This window comes from Carcharhinus amblyrhynchos, chromosome 28 (genome assembly GCF_965287045.1).
Source record: "Carcharhinus amblyrhynchos chromosome 28, sCarAmb.v2.hapA, whole genome shotgun sequence".
In the NCBI taxonomy this organism is placed as follows: Eukaryota; Metazoa; Chordata; class Chondrichthyes; order Carcharhiniformes; family Carcharhinidae; genus Carcharhinus; species Carcharhinus amblyrhynchos.
This window is the reverse complement of record NC_137351.1, coordinates 1,099,423-1,117,452: the sequence shown is the minus strand read 5'-3', so window position 1 is coordinate 1,117,452 and position 18,030 is coordinate 1,099,423. Positions and strand designations below refer to the sequence as shown.

Sequence of the window (18,030 nt, the reverse complement as noted above, 5' to 3'; positions counted from 1 at the left end):
ACCAACTATGCCACCATGCTGCCCCATATCTTATTCTATCATATGCACTCGAATCATACACACACACATCACAGTACTATAACTGGAACCTTATCCTATTTCAACTGTAGCACTTGGCACAAACAAGTTAAAGTTTAAAGTTTATTTATTGGTATCACAAGTAGGCTTACACTAACACTGCAATGAAGTTACTGTGAAAATCCCCTAGTCGCCACACTCCGGCACCTTTTTGGGTACACTGAAGGAATTGAGAAGAATGAGGGGAAATCATGAGGTATATAAGATGATAAAAGGTACGGATAAAGTCGACAGGCAGAAGATGCTTCCTCTTATGGGGCATTCTAGGATCAGATAAGGGATGGCAAATTCAAAGTTGAGTTGAGGAGAAACTACTTCTCCCAAAGGGTTGTGAATCCGTGGAATTCACTACCCCAAAGTGCAATGGATGGGGGGGGACAGTGAGTAAATTTGAGGAGGAGTTATACAGATTTTCATTTGGTAATGGGTTGAAGGGTTATGGGGAGAAGGCAGGAAAATGGAGCTGAAAAGCATATCAGCCATGATCGAATGGCAGAGCAAACTCAATGGGCTGAATGGCCTTCTCCTGCACTGTAGGGATTCTATGAAGTAGTTCTTTCTTTTAGCGCAAAGTAAACCATGGAACGAATCACATCCTAAGGCTTACCTCTAGTCTCCAATGTCCTTGGATGTGCAAACAAATCGTGAGCAGGCATTAGCACCAGCTTATTAAAGAGAACAGCAAACTAAACAGTTTGAGGAGAAAGCAAATTGTTCAAATGCCAAGAATATGTCTGTCAGCATTTATTAGCTGGTGGGGGTTTAGTTGTTAAAACTAATAAACAATTCCTTAAACGCAAATCATAGAGGGTTGAAAGAGATTGCTTTTCTGCTGAGTCACAAGTGATTTCAAGGGCATTTATGTAATAGACCAAAGATTTTAAATCTGAAACTCATTAAAGTGGATAAAATATAAATGTCATCTGTAAGCCTGTCTGTGCGTCACCTTCTCAGATCTGAGTCAGACCTAACCCTGAACAGTTCCCCCCTCTTAAAGCAATCTGATTCCATTTATCAAAATAATGCCGTTAAATAAAAGCTTTGACTAGGTACAACAAAATATCCACGTACGTCGTGGCTCCATAATTCAGCGTCCAATATGGTTACAGTTTACAGTTTTAGTAAAATCCAAGAACCATCTTCAATAATTTTTCAGCACAGTATAAAAGCTGCTCATAGCAGTACATTTAGAAATTGTGTTTTAACAGGGGCATGAATCTATTGTGATAGGAATGCCGGGAGCTTAGACCTTTTAGGGATTTTGTAAAGGCAGTAGGCAGTGGGAGGGTTTAGAAACACATAAAATAGGAGAAGGGGGCCATTCGGACTTTCAAACCTGCTCTGCTATTCATTATCATGGATGATCGTCCAACTCAACAGCCGCCTTCTAATATCTTTTTGATCTCCTTCACCTCGAGTGCAACATTTAACTTCTTAAAGTTACAAAGCCAATCCACAGAATGGACCATCCATCTCCTTGCTTGCTCTAAAAGCTAAATTCAAGTTGAATCCAACTCACAGTCCCCACAAGACAGACATGCAAGATCCACGCTGACACAAAAAGACATTGCACCCCATCTTGGGCCTGATCTTCGTCAAAAGGCGGTGAACAACCCTCACGATCACAGTTTCACCCAGAGACTATAGCAGCAGAATTAGGCCACTCAGCCCAATGTGTCTACTCCGTCATTCAATCATGGCTAATATTTTTCTCATCCCCATTCTCTTGCCTTTTCTCCCATAACCTCTAATCCCCTTATTAATCGAGAACCAATCTATCTCTGTCTTAAAGACACTCAATGACCCAGTCTCCACAGTCTTCTGCAGCAAAGAGTTCCACAGATTCACCACTCTCTGGCTGAAGAAATTCCTCCTCATCTCTTGTTTTAAAGCACTGTCCCTTTAGTCTGAGGTTGTGCCCTCTGGTTCTAGTTTTTTCTACTAGTGGAAACATCCTCTCCATGTCCATTCTGTTCAGACCTCGCAGTATCCTGTAAGTTTCAATAAGATCCTTCCTCATCCTTCTAAACTCCAACAAGTACAGACCCAAAGTCCTCAACCGTTCCTCATATGACAAGTTCTTCATTCCAGGGATCATTCTTGTGAACCTCCTCTGGACCCTTTCCAAGGCCAGAACATCCTTCCTCAGATACAGGGCCCAAAACTGCTCATCACTCAAAAGTACAGTGAAACAACGGTGGACATGCCCCCTTTTTGCATCTGAACTAAGAATGGGAAAGTCAGAACTAAATGATGAGTTTCATTTATTGGCACTTCCAAACTAATGATCTAACACTAAGAATATTTTCCCACAACTGGCTGCTCCTTTCAGCATGCTGATCCACATTCTCACAAATGATTCTTCATCAAAATAAAACAAAAGCGAAACAATAATAACAATAAAAATACGAATGCACAGTTCAACAAGACCAGGTATCAGCCTGATTTAAAATGGACAGATTCAAAATGAGTAGCACACATGGGAAGGCCTATTGATCTGAATGGTAATTTAGCAGCAAGTCAGAATTAAGGCTCGAGACAATAGCCCCCAGCAGCATGTTGTGGGTGGGGGTATGGGGAAAGAAGGGTAATATCTGGCTGCAACCAACAGGGTAACATGGGGCAACGGAGCCCTAGAAATTCCTCCTGCGATAAAGCAGAGGCCGACTTGTATGAAAAGGGCTTATTTTGATTTGATTTATTATTGTCACACATATTAATATACAGCGAAAAATATCATTTCTTGTAAGCTATACAAAGCATACTGTTCATAGAGAAGGAAACGAGAGAGTGCAGAATGTGGTGTTACAGTCATATCTAGGGTGTAGAGAAAGATTAATTTAAAGCGAGGTAGGTACATTCAAAAGTCTGACAGCAGCGGAGAAGAAGCTGTTTTTGAGCTGGTACGTGACCTCAGAATTTTGTATCATTCTCCTGACAGAAGAAGGTGGAAGACAGAATTTCTGGGGAGCATGAGGTCCTTAATTATGCTGGTTGCTTTTCCAAGGCAACGCAAACTGTAGACAGTGTCACTGGATGGGAGGCTGGTTTGCGTGATTGACGGTGCTTCGTTCACGACCCTTCATAGTTTCTTGTGGGTTTGGGCAGAGCAGGAGCCATACCAAGCTGTGATATAACCAGAAAGAATGCTTTCTAGGATGCATCTGTAAAGTTGGAGAGTGTGGTAGAGGACATGCCGAATTTCCTTGGCCTGAGAAAGTAGAGGGATTGGTGGGCTTTCTTAACTATAATGTTGGCATGGAGGGACCAGGACAGGTTGTTGGCAATCTGGACACCTAAACATTTGAAGCTGTCAACCATTTCTATTTATGCCCACATTGATAGAGACAGGGGCATGTTCTCCACTATGCTTCCTGAAGTCAATGGCTACCTCCTTCACTTTGTTTGGACCCAGCACTAACCCTCTACACAGGTTTGGCCTAAGTGTAAACGTCACAGCCGCCGCCCATCCACCACCCTTGTCTTGGTTTTGGTAATAACTATCTCATTTCCCCAACCCCCCACCACCACCACCCAACCACTTGAACTTTTCACTTAAGTCATTTTAACCACAGCTCTACCCTCTCATTGCCTTGGATTACACAGCACACATACAAGACAAGTCAACTTTTAGAGGACAGTTCACTGACTACATGGCAACACAAACTTGAATTTTAAAAAAGTGCGGTCTTGTTTACCAGCTGTCTTTTTGCTGAGCATTTTAAAATCAATCTCAATCTGAAAGCTATGAAGATATATGGTGTCATATTCAATTAACTAGAGAGACTGTGGCATTGTGGGGACGTCACTGGACTAAAGCTCTGGGGACACGAGTTCAAATCCCATCACAGTAGCCAGCAAAACTAAATTCAATTCAAATCTGGAATATAAAGTTGGTCTCAGTCATGGTGACCATGAAACTTTGATTGTTGTAAAAAACCATCTGGTTCACAAATTTCCTTTAAGGAAGGAAATCGTCTGTCCTTATCCGGTCTGGCCTACATGTGGCTCCTGTCAGCATCGAGAATTCAGACTCACTGCAATGCAGTTGACTTTTAACTGCCTTCTGAACTGGCCTAGTAAACAACTCAGTTCAAGATCATTTAGGGATGGATAACAAATGCTGGCCTTTCCAGTGATGCCCACATTCCATGACAGAATTTTTTTTGAAATTGCTAATTGGTCCAAAATAGAAAGCCCCTAAACAGGGATTGATGAAGGTCCAGTTTTATGAGGTTCTAACCATAAGGAATAATATACAATACTACTCACCAATCAAAAAGACCATACAATCATTTCATTAAATAGGACTTGATTTGGGTTAATATCATTAATTTCATTCAGATTGTGACAATACTTTGCCTTTAAGAAATGTTTCTGTATCATGTTTCTTGTTTTAGCAGTTTTATTATCAGTGCTGCATTATCTGTAACCATCAGCGCATGCTGTTACTGCAACAGCATAACTGATCTCAATTGCTAAAATGTTTATTTTAATCTGGTCTAGTGTAGAATTGTTTTAGTTTTTTCCCCCTGGAGCTTTTCAGAGTGGAGTTTGATTAGGTTGATTGACAAGCAAGCTCATATGAATGGGTGGGGCTAGGTTCACAAAGAGAAACCCAGTTCAGTTGCTGTTTGGAATCTGAAGAGAAAAGGAATAGCTTTGTCTGTCTCTTTCTCTCTCTGAATTTGGAGACTGGAATCTGCCATAAAATAGGTCTCTCTCTGACATTGTGCTGCTTGAAGGTACATCTTTCTCTGGAAGCTGCTATATAGAATATAGAACACTACAACACACAAGCCCTACGGCCCCAAGTTGCGCCGATCATATCTATACCCACCAGGCCTATCTATTCCATTAAATCAATTCCATTAAATCCCATGTACTCATCCAGAAGTCTCTTAAAAGACCCCAGCAAGTTCACCTCTATCACCACCGACGGCAGCCGATTCCACTCACTCACCACTCTCTGAGTGAAAAACTTACCCTTGACATCTCCTCTGTACTTGCTCCCCAGCACCTTAAACCTGTGTCCTCTCGTAGCGACCATTTCAGCGCTGGGAAACAGCTTCCGAGAATCCACCCTGTCTATACCTCTCAACATCTTATAAACCTCTATCAGGTCGCCTCTCAATCTTCGTCTCTCCAGGGAGAAGAGCCCTAGCTCCCGCAATCTATCCTCATAAGGCATGCCTCCCAATCTAGGCAACATCCTTGTAAATCTCCTCTGCACCCTCTCAATAGCTTCCACATCCTTCTTGTAGTGAGGCAACCAGAACTGCGCACAGTACTTCAAGTGGGGTCTGACAAGGGTCTTATAAAGTTGCAGCATTACCTCCCGACTCCTAAACTCAATCCCTCGATTAATGAAGGCCAGTACACCATACGCCTTCTTGACCACATCCTCCACCTGCGAGACTGATTTAAGAGTCCTATGGACCTGAACCCAACACTGCTCCTCAACACTGCTATACGGAAGTCAGAAATCAGGTGTCTTTGTGTGTCTGTCCAGAGGCATTAATAGACATGAAATCTAGTATCCACATGGGCATTTCTGTTTTTGGTACTAATTGGTTCTGAAGAAAGATGTATATCTATGAGGATATTGCTTAAAGTGGAACTAGAGATAGATTGTTCTCCGGAGCATTGAACCTGGTGGCTGTGGCTGTGGTGAGTGACTGATTTGAATTAAAAACCGCTTTTTTCCTCTACTTCCGGTTCTCGGGGCTTGTTAGAGTGTAGTTTACTTCCGTACCGGAAGTTAGGCCAGGGGATTGTCGTTAAGGGGGAGCGGGGGGTATAAAAAAGGGGTAGCAGCATAGAGCGGGCAGCGGAGTGAGTGGGAACTGAGTGAGAAGGGCTTTGGCTCGCTGGGCTTAGGAGAGAGTAGGCTTAGAGAAGGTGAGTGACAGATTTCTACCTTTGGGCACTTACAGGAGGTTGGGACATGGTAGGGAATATAGGGAGGAATGTAAGTTGCGTCCGGTGCCACATGTGGGAGTTTCTGGTGGTGTCACGTGTCCCCAAGGTACACATCTGCAGTAAATGTTTAGAACTGCAGCGATTGAGGGCCTGGATCAGGCAACTCGAGGGGCGGCTGGAAGATGCGTTTCTAGTCAGGGAGAACGAGGAGATAATGGCTGGGAACCATGAGCAGGAGGAGGTCTCAAGGGCTGAAGAGAAGGGAGGATGGACGACTGTTAGGTGGGGAAAGAGGAAGAAGAAGAGTAGTCAGGGTCCCCCGGCCTCCCCGGAGGCCCCCCAAGGTTCGTCGGCAGGGGCACAGAAAAATAGGAAGGAAGGGGAGACTGACTTAGAGGGACAGAAGGGGGCTGGTAAGGTGATAGTGGTAGGGGATGGGAGGGTCCGAGGGATTGATAGGAGGTTCTGTGGGCAGGGGCGCGACTCCAGGATGGTGGTCTGCCTCCCTGGAGCAGGGGTAAAGGATATAATGGAAAGGGTAGAGGGAATTTTGAAAGGGGAGGGGACCCAGGCAGAGGTCATAGTACACGTAGGGGAGGGGGACATAGGAAGGAGGAGTAGGGGAGAGGTCCATAGGCAATTTAGGGAGTTGGGGGCCAAACTAAAGAGCAGGACCTCCAGGGTGGCACTGTCTGGGTTGCTGCCCAGTACGAGCAGGGCTAAGAATGACGAGATCATGCAGTTGAATGCATGGTTGAGGGACTGGTGTAGGGTAGAGGGGTTTACTTTTGTGGATCACTGGGAGGTGTTTAGGAGAGAAAGGCAATTGTACAGGAGGGGTGGGGAGGATTTGAACGGGAGGGGGACTAGTGTCTTAGCGGGGAGGTTAGCTGGGGTGTTCAGGAATGATTTAAACTAATAGGGAGGGGGGGTGGGGAGGTGGCTGGGAGAGAGTCGGGTGAAAGGAAAATTATAAGGGAGAAGGTGGTTCCGAGGGACACTTGTGGGTTGAACTGTGTCTGTTTCAATGCTAGGTGTGTGGCAGGGAAAACGGATGAGCTTAGGGCCTTGATGTTTGTGAGGCAGTTAGATGTGGTGGCTGTAACGGAGACGTGGTTACGGGAAGGGCAGGACTGGCAACTGAATGTTCCTGGGTACAAGTGTTTTAGGTGTGACAGAGGAGGGTTGAAGAGAGGTGGAGGGGTGGCACTGTCAGTAAAGGAAAACATCACAGTAGTGCAGAGGGAGGACGATATGGAAGAGATAGGGATTGAGTCAGTGTGGGTGGAGTTGAGGAATAAAAAGGGAGAGATCACACTGCTAGGGGTGTACTATAGGCCACCCAACAGCCCAAAGTCAGTGGAGGAAGGCATTTGCAGGGGCATTTTGGACAGGTGCAGGAAGAATAGAGTGGTTGTAGTGGGTGATTTTAATTTTCCCGGAGTGAATTGGAGGGGGCCTAGAGCTGGGGGTACGGAGGGAGAGGAGTTTGTGAGATGTGTTATGGAAGGGTCGCTAGAACAGTATGTAACTAGCCCGACTAGGGGAGGGGCTATACTGGATTTAGTGTTGGGAAACGAGCCGGGGCAGGTGGGTGAGGTAGAGGTTGGCGAACATGTGGCTAACAGTGACCACAAGTCCGTCTACTTTAGGATAAAAATGGAAAGGGACGAGTGCCGTCCGAACGGGAGTGTGCTGAACTGGGGAAAGGCGAGCTATGGCAGGATTAGGAGGGAGCTGCAGCAAACTGATTGGGAGGGACTGTTAGCTGGCAAGTCCACGGTTGGCAAGTGGGAGGCTTTTAGGGACAAAATGAAATGGTTGCAGGGGAGGTATGTTCCGGTTAAGCGAAAGGATGGGAAAGGTAGGATTAGAGAGCCGTGGATTACGGGGGATATTGAAGACTTGGTCAGGAAGAAGAGGGAGGCGTATGTTAGGTCAAAACAAATGGGTACGGAGAGTGCGCTGGAGGAATATAGAGAGAGTAGGAGGGAGCTAAAAAGGGGAATTAGAAGGGCGAAGAGAGGGCATGAGATGGCTTTGGCTGGTAGGATTAAGGAAAATCCAAAGGCATTTTATTCCTATATTAGAGGCAAGAGAGTAGTTAGAGGGAAAATTGGTCCTCTTAGGGACAAGAGTGGAGGGTTGTGTATTGAGTCGGAGGGAATGGGGGAGCTCCTGAATGAATACTTTGCGTCAGTATTCACGAAGGAGAGGGGTTCGGAATCGTGCGGTCTCTTGGAGGGAGCGGAGGTTCAGTTGCAGGATATAGTTATTACGAGAGAGGAAGTGCTAGGGCTTTTAGGTAGCGTAAGGACGGATAAAGCTCCGGGGCCTGATGGTATTTATCCCAGGCTGCTTAGGGAGGCGAAAGATGAAATTGCTGGGCCTCTGGCGCACATCTTTGTCTCTTCTTTGGACACAGGTGAGGTCCCAGAAGACTGGAGGGTAGCAAATGTGGTCCCGTTGTTCAAAAAAGGTAGTAGGGATAACCCTGGGAATTATAGGCCGGTGAGTTTGACGTCAGTGGTAGGGAAATTAATGGAAAAAATACTTAGGGGTAGGATGTATGAGCATTTGGAGCGTTGCGATCTGATTAGGGATACGCAACATGGCTTTGCTAGAGGGAGGTCTTGCCTTACGAATCTGGTGGAATTCTTTGAGGAGGTGACAAAAACGGTTGACGATGGGAGAGCCGTTGATGTCATCTATATGGATTTCAGTAAGGCGTTTGACAAAGTCCCTCACAGTAGGCTGGTAGAAAAGGTTAAGGCGCATGGGATACGAGGCCAGGTAGCTAGGTGGATTGAGAACTGGCTGGGAAATAGGAGACAGAGGGTAGTTGTGGAGGGGACCTTGTCGGGCTGGAGGCCAGTGACCAGTGGTGTGCCGTAGGGCTCAGTACTGGGACCTCTCCTCTTTGTAGTCTACATAAATGACTTGGAAGAGGGCGTAGGTGGTGTGATCAGCAAGTTTGCTGATGACACCAAGATGGCAGGGTTGGCGGGTACGGAACTGGATTGTCAGGTGATACAACAGGATATAGATAGGTTGGTGCAGTGGGCAGATAGGTGGCAGATGGCATTTAATCCTGACAAATGCGAGGTGATGCATTTTGGACGGAATAATGCAGAGAGGAGCTATGTGATAAAAGGTAGGTCGATTAGGAGTATAGACATACAGAGGGACCTGGGAGTGCAGGTTCACAAATCCATGAAGGTTGCGTCACAAGTGGAGAAGGTTGTTAGGAAGGCTTATGGGATGTTAGCCTTTATAGGAAGGGGCATAGAGTATAAAAGCTGCCGTCTAATGCTTCAGTTGTACAGAACGTTGGTTAGACTGCATTTGGAGTACTGCGTCCAGTTCTGGTCACCTTACTACCAGAAGGACGTGGAGTCTCTGGAAAGGGTGCAGAGGAGGTTTACCAGGATGTTGCCTGGCATGGGGGGACTGGGTTACGAGGAGAGATTGAAGAAACTGGGACTATTTTCCTTGGAAAGACGGAGATTGAGAGGGGACATGATAGAAGTATATAAGATACTGAAGGGAATAGATAGAGTTAATAGTGAGAGACTGCTCCCTAGACTGGGTACGAACACGAGAGGTCATCATTTAAGGGTGAGGGGGGAGAGGTATAATTTGGAGGTGAGAAGAAGGTTCTTTACGCAGAGAGTTGTGGGGGTCTGGAACGCGCTACCGAGTAGGGTGGTGGAGGCAGGAACGTTGGACTCGTTTAAGATGCAGTTAGATAGGCACATGAGTGAAACGAGAATGGAGGGATATGGTAGGGGCTATTAAATAGGGTTAAACCTCGGGAGACACCGGAAAGGCAGGCTGTAAGATTAATATTTTTGTCTTTATTCCACAGGTGGAGGTCCACCTCGTGTCAAGCGAGGGGCATGCACACGGCGGGTCGTGCATGGGCTGCTCTTGGAAGTCCAGGAGTGGCCTAGTACTTCATGTCGGTGTGTGTGCTTGATCCTGGACCGGTAGACGGGCGCCGCAACAGCTCAGTGACTAGCACTGCTGGCTGTGCAGACACATGGATTTGGGCCTGTGTCTGTGGGAGTTTGCGCATTCTCCCTGTGGTTGCGTGGGTTTCCTCCGGGCGCTCCGGTTTCCTCCCACACCCCAAAGATGTGCTCTTAGGCTAATCGGTTTTTACCAAATTGACACTATTTCTTCCCTGAATCTGACTGAGTAGGGTTCCATTCGTAGACATGCAGGGTAGAATAGGTGTAGGGTGATGCGGTGGCGCGGGCTCGTTGGGCCGAAGGGCCTGTTTCCCGTGCTGGGTTGTTCTTTGTTCTAAGAATTATATTGGTAAAATTTAAAAATTTAATTGCTAAAAGAACATAAGAACTAGGAGCAGGAGTAGGCCATCTGGCTCCTCAAGCCTGCTCCGCTATTCAATAAGATCATGGCTGATATTTTTGTGGGCTCAGCTCCACTTATCCACCTGCTTGCCATAACCTTAATTCCTTTACTGTACAAAGATTTATCTATCCTTACCTTAAAAACATTCAATGAGGTAGCTTCAACTGCTTCTCTGGGCAGGGAATTCACAGATTCACAATTCTTTGGGTGAAGACATTCCTCCTCAACTCAGTCCTAAATCTGCTTCCCCTTACCTTGAGGCCATGCTCCCTAGTTCTAGTTTCACCTACCAGTGGAAACAACTTCCCTGCTTCTATCTTATCTATTCCCTTCATAATCTTATATGATTCTATAAGATCTCCCCTCATTCTTCGGAATTCCAATAAGTGTAGCCCCAGTCTACTCAGTTTCTCCTCATAAGCCAACCGTCTCAACTCCGGAATCTCCTCTGCACCCCCTCCAGTGCCAGCATATCCTTTCTCAAGTAAAGAGACTAAAACTATACACTGTATTCCAAGTGTGGCCTCACCAGCACCTTATACAGCTGCAACATAATCTCGCTGTTTTTAAACTCCATCCCTCTAGCAATAAAGGACAAAATTCCATTTGCCTTCTTAATTACCTGCTGCACCTGCAAATCAACTCCTTGAAATTCCTGCATAAGGACACCCAGGTCCCTCTGCACAGCAGCATGCTACAATTTTTTACCATTTAAATAATAATCCATTTTGCTGTTATTCCTACCAAAATGAATGACCTCACATTTACCAACATTGTAATCCATCTGTCAGACCCTCGCCCATTCAGACTATCTATATTCCTTTGCAGACTTTCAGTATCCTCTGCACACTTTGCTCTGCCACTCATCTTAGTGTCATCTGCGAATTTTGACACATTACATTTGGTCCCCAACTCCAAATCATCTATGTAAATCGTAAACAACTGCGGTCCCAACACTGATCCCTAAGGCATACCGCTAGTCAGTGATTGCCAACCAGAAAAACATCCATTTACTTCCACTCCTTGCTTTCTGTTAGTTAACCAATCTTCTATCCATACTAATACATTACCCGTAACACCATGCACCTTTACCTTACGTAGCAATCTTTAGTGCGGCACCTTGTCAAATGCCTTCTGGAAATCCAAAAACACCACATCCACAGGTTCCCCCTTGTCCACTGCACATGTAATGTTCTCAAAGAATTCTACCAAATTAGTCAAACACGACCTTCCCTTCATGAACCCATGCTGCGTCTTACCAATGGGACAATTTATAACCAGATATCTCACTATTTTTTCCTTGATGATAGATTCAAGCATTTTCCCTACTACAAAAGTTAAGCTAACCGGCCTCTAGTTATCCGCCTTTTGTCTACCTCCTTTTTCAAAGTGGCATTGCATTTGCTCTTTTCCAATCTGCGGGAACCACCCCAGAATCCACTGAATTTTGGTAAATTGCCATTAGTGCATTTGCTATTTCTCCCGCCATCTCTTTTAATACCTTGGGATGCATTCCATCAGGACCAGGAGACTTATCTACTTTGAGCCCTATTAACTTGCCCAACACTACCTCTTTCATGATAATGATAGTTTCTAGGTCCTCACCTGCCATAGCCTTCCTGTCATCAATTTTTGGCATGTTATTTGTGTTTTCCACTGTGAAGACCAACACAAAATATCTGTTCAATGCCTCGGCCATTTCCTCATTTCGAGTTATTACATCCCCCTTCTCATCCTCTAAAGGACCAATGTTTACTTTAGCCACTCTTTTTAGTTTTATATATTTGTAGAAACTTTTGCTACTGTTTTTATATTGAGCTAGTTTACTCTCATGATCCATCTTACTTTTCTTTATAGCTAAAAGTAATGCTAATTGTTTTTGTTATGTTCTGTGTTCTTTTGTTTATTTGTTTAATAAAAGTTACCTAGTGAGTGAATAGAATCATGCTTGGAGCAAAACACCTTATACTCGCACTAATACCAAAATCAAATGGGTCTATGCTAACTTCAAATATACCATGGATTTTCTAATCTAGCCCCTAACAAGGTACAATGGGATACTTCTCTGTGTTTCCTCATCTCTCCAGTTCAGCAGCTATTTAACCATCTCTATCAGCAAATCCGATCACAAAGAGCTGTAACATGATAAAAATAAAGCAACCAAAAACTTTTCCCTCCACTTCCTTTAACAAACAAACCAGCTAATGTGGAAGTGGCAAAGATCCGAGTCCAAAGGACTGTTGGTTCTGTGATTACTGCAGCATGACCTGCATATCAAAAGAATCTATCAATAAAGTGTTATAACCATAGCGCTGTAAATCCATTGGACGTGAAAGGTTTTGTCACAGAGCTATTCCCAAAAATGTAACACGGCCAAAATAGAGAAGTACAAATCCCCAGAAAGCCGACAGCACATAAAAAAGCTCCGAAATGTAAACTCAAGTGGTTGCCCAACTTTATACTTCGAGCGGTAAGTACACAAAATAATCTGGGAGACTAGCAAGGGAAAATCCAAACAGCCATGGCACATTAGGGGCTCATTTCCAGATGGAACCAGGCTCATTCTTCCCTGGATAATTTTGAATTTTTATATAAACAATTATGAAATCTAGCTCTGTTCAAGAATATTTAGGTTTTAAAAATGAGAACCCAAAAGCAAGGAAAAATCAAGTGACATCTGGATTTTCAACATTCACTGATCGAAAATTACCGTTATAGCGGTTTCCCTATATCACAGTCAGAGGGTTCAGGATAGATCATTTAGGATGGAGATGAGGAGACATTTCTTCACCCAAAGAGCGATGAGCCTATGGAATTCATTACCACAGAAACATTGAACGTATTCAAAAGGCGGCTGAATATAGCACTTGGGGTAAATGGATCAAAGGTTATGGGGGCAAAAGCAGGATTAGGCTATTGAGTAGGACGATCACCCATGATCTATGATGAATGGTGGAGCAGCTTGAAGGGCCAAATGGCCTCCTCCTGCTCTTAACTTCTATGTTTCTATCTAGACCAAGCATCCAGTCCACAATGACCATACATCCAAAGCAACTTCCTCTTTCAGAGCACCATTATGCTCGCTATGTTTCTCAATTCACACAAGGCTCTATATAAGCAGACATTAACTTTGTCAAATGGTGTGCTGATGATGACTCCCACGACCTATAATTAAGTCATCTTTCACTGATCCTTTAAAAGCCAGTTTTTTTTTTGGGGGGGGGGCGGTGGGGAGGTGCTGACCTAATAGTATTATTGCTAGACCATTAATCCAGCAACTCAGCTAATGTTCTGGGGACCTGGGTTTGAATCCCACCACAGCAGATGGTGGAATTTGAATTCAATTTAAAAAATCTGGAATTAGGAATCTACTGATGACTATGAAACCATTGTCGATTGTCGGAAAACCCCATCTGGTTTCACTAGTGTCCTCTAGGGAAGGAAATCTGACATCCTTACCCAGTCTGGCCTACATGTGATTCCAGAGATACATTAACTCTCAACTACCCTTCGAGGGCAAGTAGGGATGGGCAATAAATGCTGGCCAACCAGCGACGTCCATGTCCCACAACTCCAGTACTTACAAGCAGCTCCAAGATTGGAAATTGACTTTTCACACAACTGGAACACAAGCCTCATGTCTCTGAATTAATGCCGTATTTCCACTGCTCTACCAAACAAAACTGGATTTCTTTTTACCTTTCTCTTGTGACAACTTCTCTTCCTGTCTTTGATGATGTGGCTTATAAGGTGCAGCTCCATCACCCAAAGCATCAGCAACAAAGCCATCGAGAAAAGATAACGAAGCATCAACCTAAGTAAGTAAAACAAGCTGGCGTATGAAATTACACAGCACACGTTTCTAGCTGAGATCTTTTCCTGCATGTAGAATTGAAAGTCAGTTAAAATTTTACAATCTAAAGCTCAATAGAGTTCTTTTTAATTTCCCCTTCTCACAAAGCAGGTTCTCCAATCATGTAAGACTGACAATCCACAACATCCAATTTCTGACAGGAATGGCCAGATAATCACTAGAAGCAAGAACCCTCACTGACTCCACCAATACTTCTGCCCCCGTCCCTGTTTCCAAACCCACAGGTGGAATTCAAATCTGGAATATAAAGCTGGTCTCAGTAATGGTGACCATGAAATTATCATCAATTGTTACAAGAGTGTAATGACTTCAATCAGGCCATTGGCATTGGCCTATTGCAGCATGAAATCCCTGATTAAGGATCCAATTGATGGGCCAATCAGTAAGTCTTTGTCTTGTACTTAACTGGGTGTGTCAGTTCCTCCGACACCCCTGGAGATAGACTGCTGACCGCTAGCACTCAGTGTACAGCTGTTAGAGATTGTAACTAAAGGGATTTTGGTGGAAGGACTTTGGCCTCTGAAGACTTATTACAAAAAGCCATCTAGTTCGCTTATGCCCTTCGGGGAAGAAAATCTGTTCTCCTTATCTGGTCTGGCCTACATGTGACTCCTGTCAGCATTAAGAGTCCAGACCCATGATAATGTGGTTAACTTTCAACTGCCCTCTGAATTGGCCTAGCAAGCAACTCAGTCTGTCAACTTGTCTCAGTGTTAACAGGCACTTCTCAAATTCAAAAGACTTTGGGCTTAAGCCTCACTCCAGCACCTAAGCACAATCTTGCAGCACTGTATTGCAAGAGGTGCTATCTTTCAAGTGGAGCATTAAACCAAAGCCAGGTTTGCCTGATCAAGTGGGTATCCCCCCCAGGAATTTCAGGACATTTCCCTATTGCCTTCATATCAATCAATGACACCAAAACAGATGGCCATCGTGTGAAAACTGGCTGCCATGATTGCTGACATGAATAGTAACTGCATTTCAAAAATAATTCGTTGGCTGTGGAACCCTTTGAAACATCCTTGGGACAGGGAGGTGCTATATAAATGCAGTTTTTTCCCTTAAAGCTGCAATGTGCTCAGCTAATTTAGGGATCAAATCTGGGACCTTGCTGATCTGTTTAGTGCAGTTTCACACCAAGAACTACACGTGGGAATTGAGGCAACCAGGAGGCTGGACATTACTTTTTAACAAAATTATTTCCTCCGCACTTTCAAGGATTAGCTCATGTTCCGCAGTATGTACCCAACTGTATAATCCCGACAGTGCAGAAGGAAGCCATTCAGCCCTTTGAGTCTGCATCGACCACAATCCCACCCAGACCCTATTCCCATGACCCCACATATTTACCCTGCTAACCCCTGACACTAAGGGGCAATTTACCCTGGCCAATCCACCTAACCTGCACATCTTTGGCTGTGGGAGGAAACCAGAGCACCTGGAGGAAACCCACACAATCGTGATGAGAGCATGCAAACTGCACACAAACAGTGACCCAAGCCGGGAATCGAACCTGGGGTCCCTGATGCTGAGAGACAGCAGTGCTAACCACTGTGCCACCCTGAACCATATTATTTTAATCAAAAACAAATCACCATTAAGGGCTTACCACTATATCATCGCAACTTTTATCCTGAGGTAAAACTGTGTTCATTATCTCTCTGTTCTCAACGAGCTGCTTCAACTCAAAAGAGCACTGTCTCAAACAAGAATCCATTGAATTGCCACAGGTTTGCATAACTTCAGGCAATACTTCAACATTCAGTGTCAGACGAAAGAGTTTAGTAATTGCATTCAAGATCCAGGCTTTTGTTTCTAAGTTCACGAAGCTCTTCCCGAGTAAACAATGTAGGCTCCGTATGATATCTTCTGCTTTGGTTTCTGTTTTGAGGTAGGAATATTCTCCCAGTACCTGATACACACATCACACAAAAATATTACAATGACAAGCAGTCTTACATTAACACTGCAACCAACTCAAGAACGGCTACTTCCCTGCTGCCATCAGACTTTTGAATGAACCCACCTCATATTAAGTTAATCTTTCTCTACACCTTAGCTATCTATGATTGTAACACTACATTCTGCACCCTGTCCTTTCCTTCTCTAAGTAGGGTATGCTTTGTCTGTACAGCAAACAAGAAGCAATACTTTTCACTGTATTCTAATGTGACAATAACAAATCAAATAACTACTGTGAAAATTCCCGAGTCGTCTCACACTTTCACCTGTTTGGGTACACTGAGGGAGAATTGAGCATGACCAATACACCTACTCAGCACATCTTTCGGACTGTGGGAGGAAACCGGAGCACCTGGAGGAAACCCAACAGACACTAGGAGAACATGCAGACTCCATACAGACAGTGACCCAAGCCGGAATTGAACCTGGGGCTGTGAGGCAGCAGTGCAAACCACTGTACCACCCAAAGTGAAATGAATTTTCATGATTTCTCAAAAACAACAGCGCTTTTGTTTTTTAAGATGTACAAAAAGTTTGTCACAGATTTTTTGATCAAAATACAGCAACCCATTTAGAATTCACAGGTTATGTCAGGTTTATAGTCGTAAAACATCAGCTACTGCATCTTTGCACAATTTTGTATGTCTCCATGCAGTGCTGTATTATCAATGTCCCTTGCAGGTGACGTGAAATCTCACAGGCCGGATATCCATGTTTAGGTGGTGAATCGATTGAATTCACTACTCCAAAGTGCGGTGGGTGCTGGGACAGTGAGTAAATTTAAGGAGGAGTTAGACAGATTTTTAATTGGTAATGCGTTGAAGAGTTACGGGGAGGAAGGCAGGAAAATGGGGATCAGGAGCATATCAGCCACGATCGAATGGCGGAGTAGACTCAATGGGCCGAATGGCCTAATTTTGTTCCTGTATCTTATGAACTTATGTGACTGTTGTTCAAAAAAGGCAATGACATTATAACAGGATCAGTGTAAATAAAATGCAAGCTCTCATAATAACCCAGGAAGCTCATGCTAGTAGATTAACTGTAAAATCTAGACAGGGCACACTAGTCCATGTTGAGTTATTTAATCTCAGGCATGTGGGTTACAACTGTGTCATCTCCTGAGCTTGGTAGGGGCAAAATAAAAGAACTGTCCTGCTCCAGTGTGGTATCCAACCAACTCACCTGGAAAAGCTACGGTCAAATAGCCAGTACAAAATTACAGTCCACATGGCTAGGTATCCAATGAGTTTGGAAGTCTTGCTGCAATTATACAGGGCCTTGGTGAGGCCACACCTAGAATAGTGTGTGTAGTCTTGGTCTCCTTATCTGGGGAACATGTTTTTGCAATACAGGGAGTGCAGAGAAGGTTTAGCAAATTGATTCCTGGTATAGCAGGACTGACGCATGAGGAGAGATTGAGTCAGTTAAGATTGCATTCACTGGTGTTCAGAGGAATGAGGGGGAAATCTCATAGAAACGTTTAAAATTCTAACAGGACTAGACAGAGTAGATGCAGTAAGGATATTCCCAATGGAGGTGTCCAGACCCAGCAGTCATAGTCTGAGGATACAGGGTGGACTGTTTAGGACAAAGATGAAAAGAAATGTCTTCATCCAGACAGTGGTCAGCCCATGGAAATCACTGCCACAGAAAGTAGTTGAGGCCAAAACATTGTATGCTTTTAAGTAGCAGTTAGATGTAGCACTCGAGTCAAAGGGGATCAAAGGACATGGGGGAGGAAGGCAGGATTGGGCTATTAAGTAGGATGGTTAGCCATGGTCATAATGAATGACGGAGCAGGTTCGAAGAGCACA

At 44.4% G+C, this 18,030-nt stretch overlaps 1 protein-coding gene across 3 annotated transcripts in view; it reads right to left on the bottom strand.

The window, feature by feature from the left end:
- Positions 1-18,030, bottom strand: part of ap4e1 (adaptor related protein complex 4 subunit epsilon 1) — a 79,162-nt gene that overhangs the window by 23,554 nt on the left and 37,578 nt on the right. For all 3 annotated transcript variants that reach the window (XM_080214045.1, XM_080214046.1, XM_080214047.1), the window contains 2 exons: positions 15,861-16,163; positions 14,077-14,191 (listed from right to left, as the gene is read on the bottom strand). In XM_080214045.1, the coding sequence (XP_080070171.1) occupies positions 14,077-14,191; positions 15,861-16,163 (418 nt within the window). The remainder of the gene's footprint in view (positions 1-14,076; positions 14,192-15,860; positions 16,164-18,030) is intronic.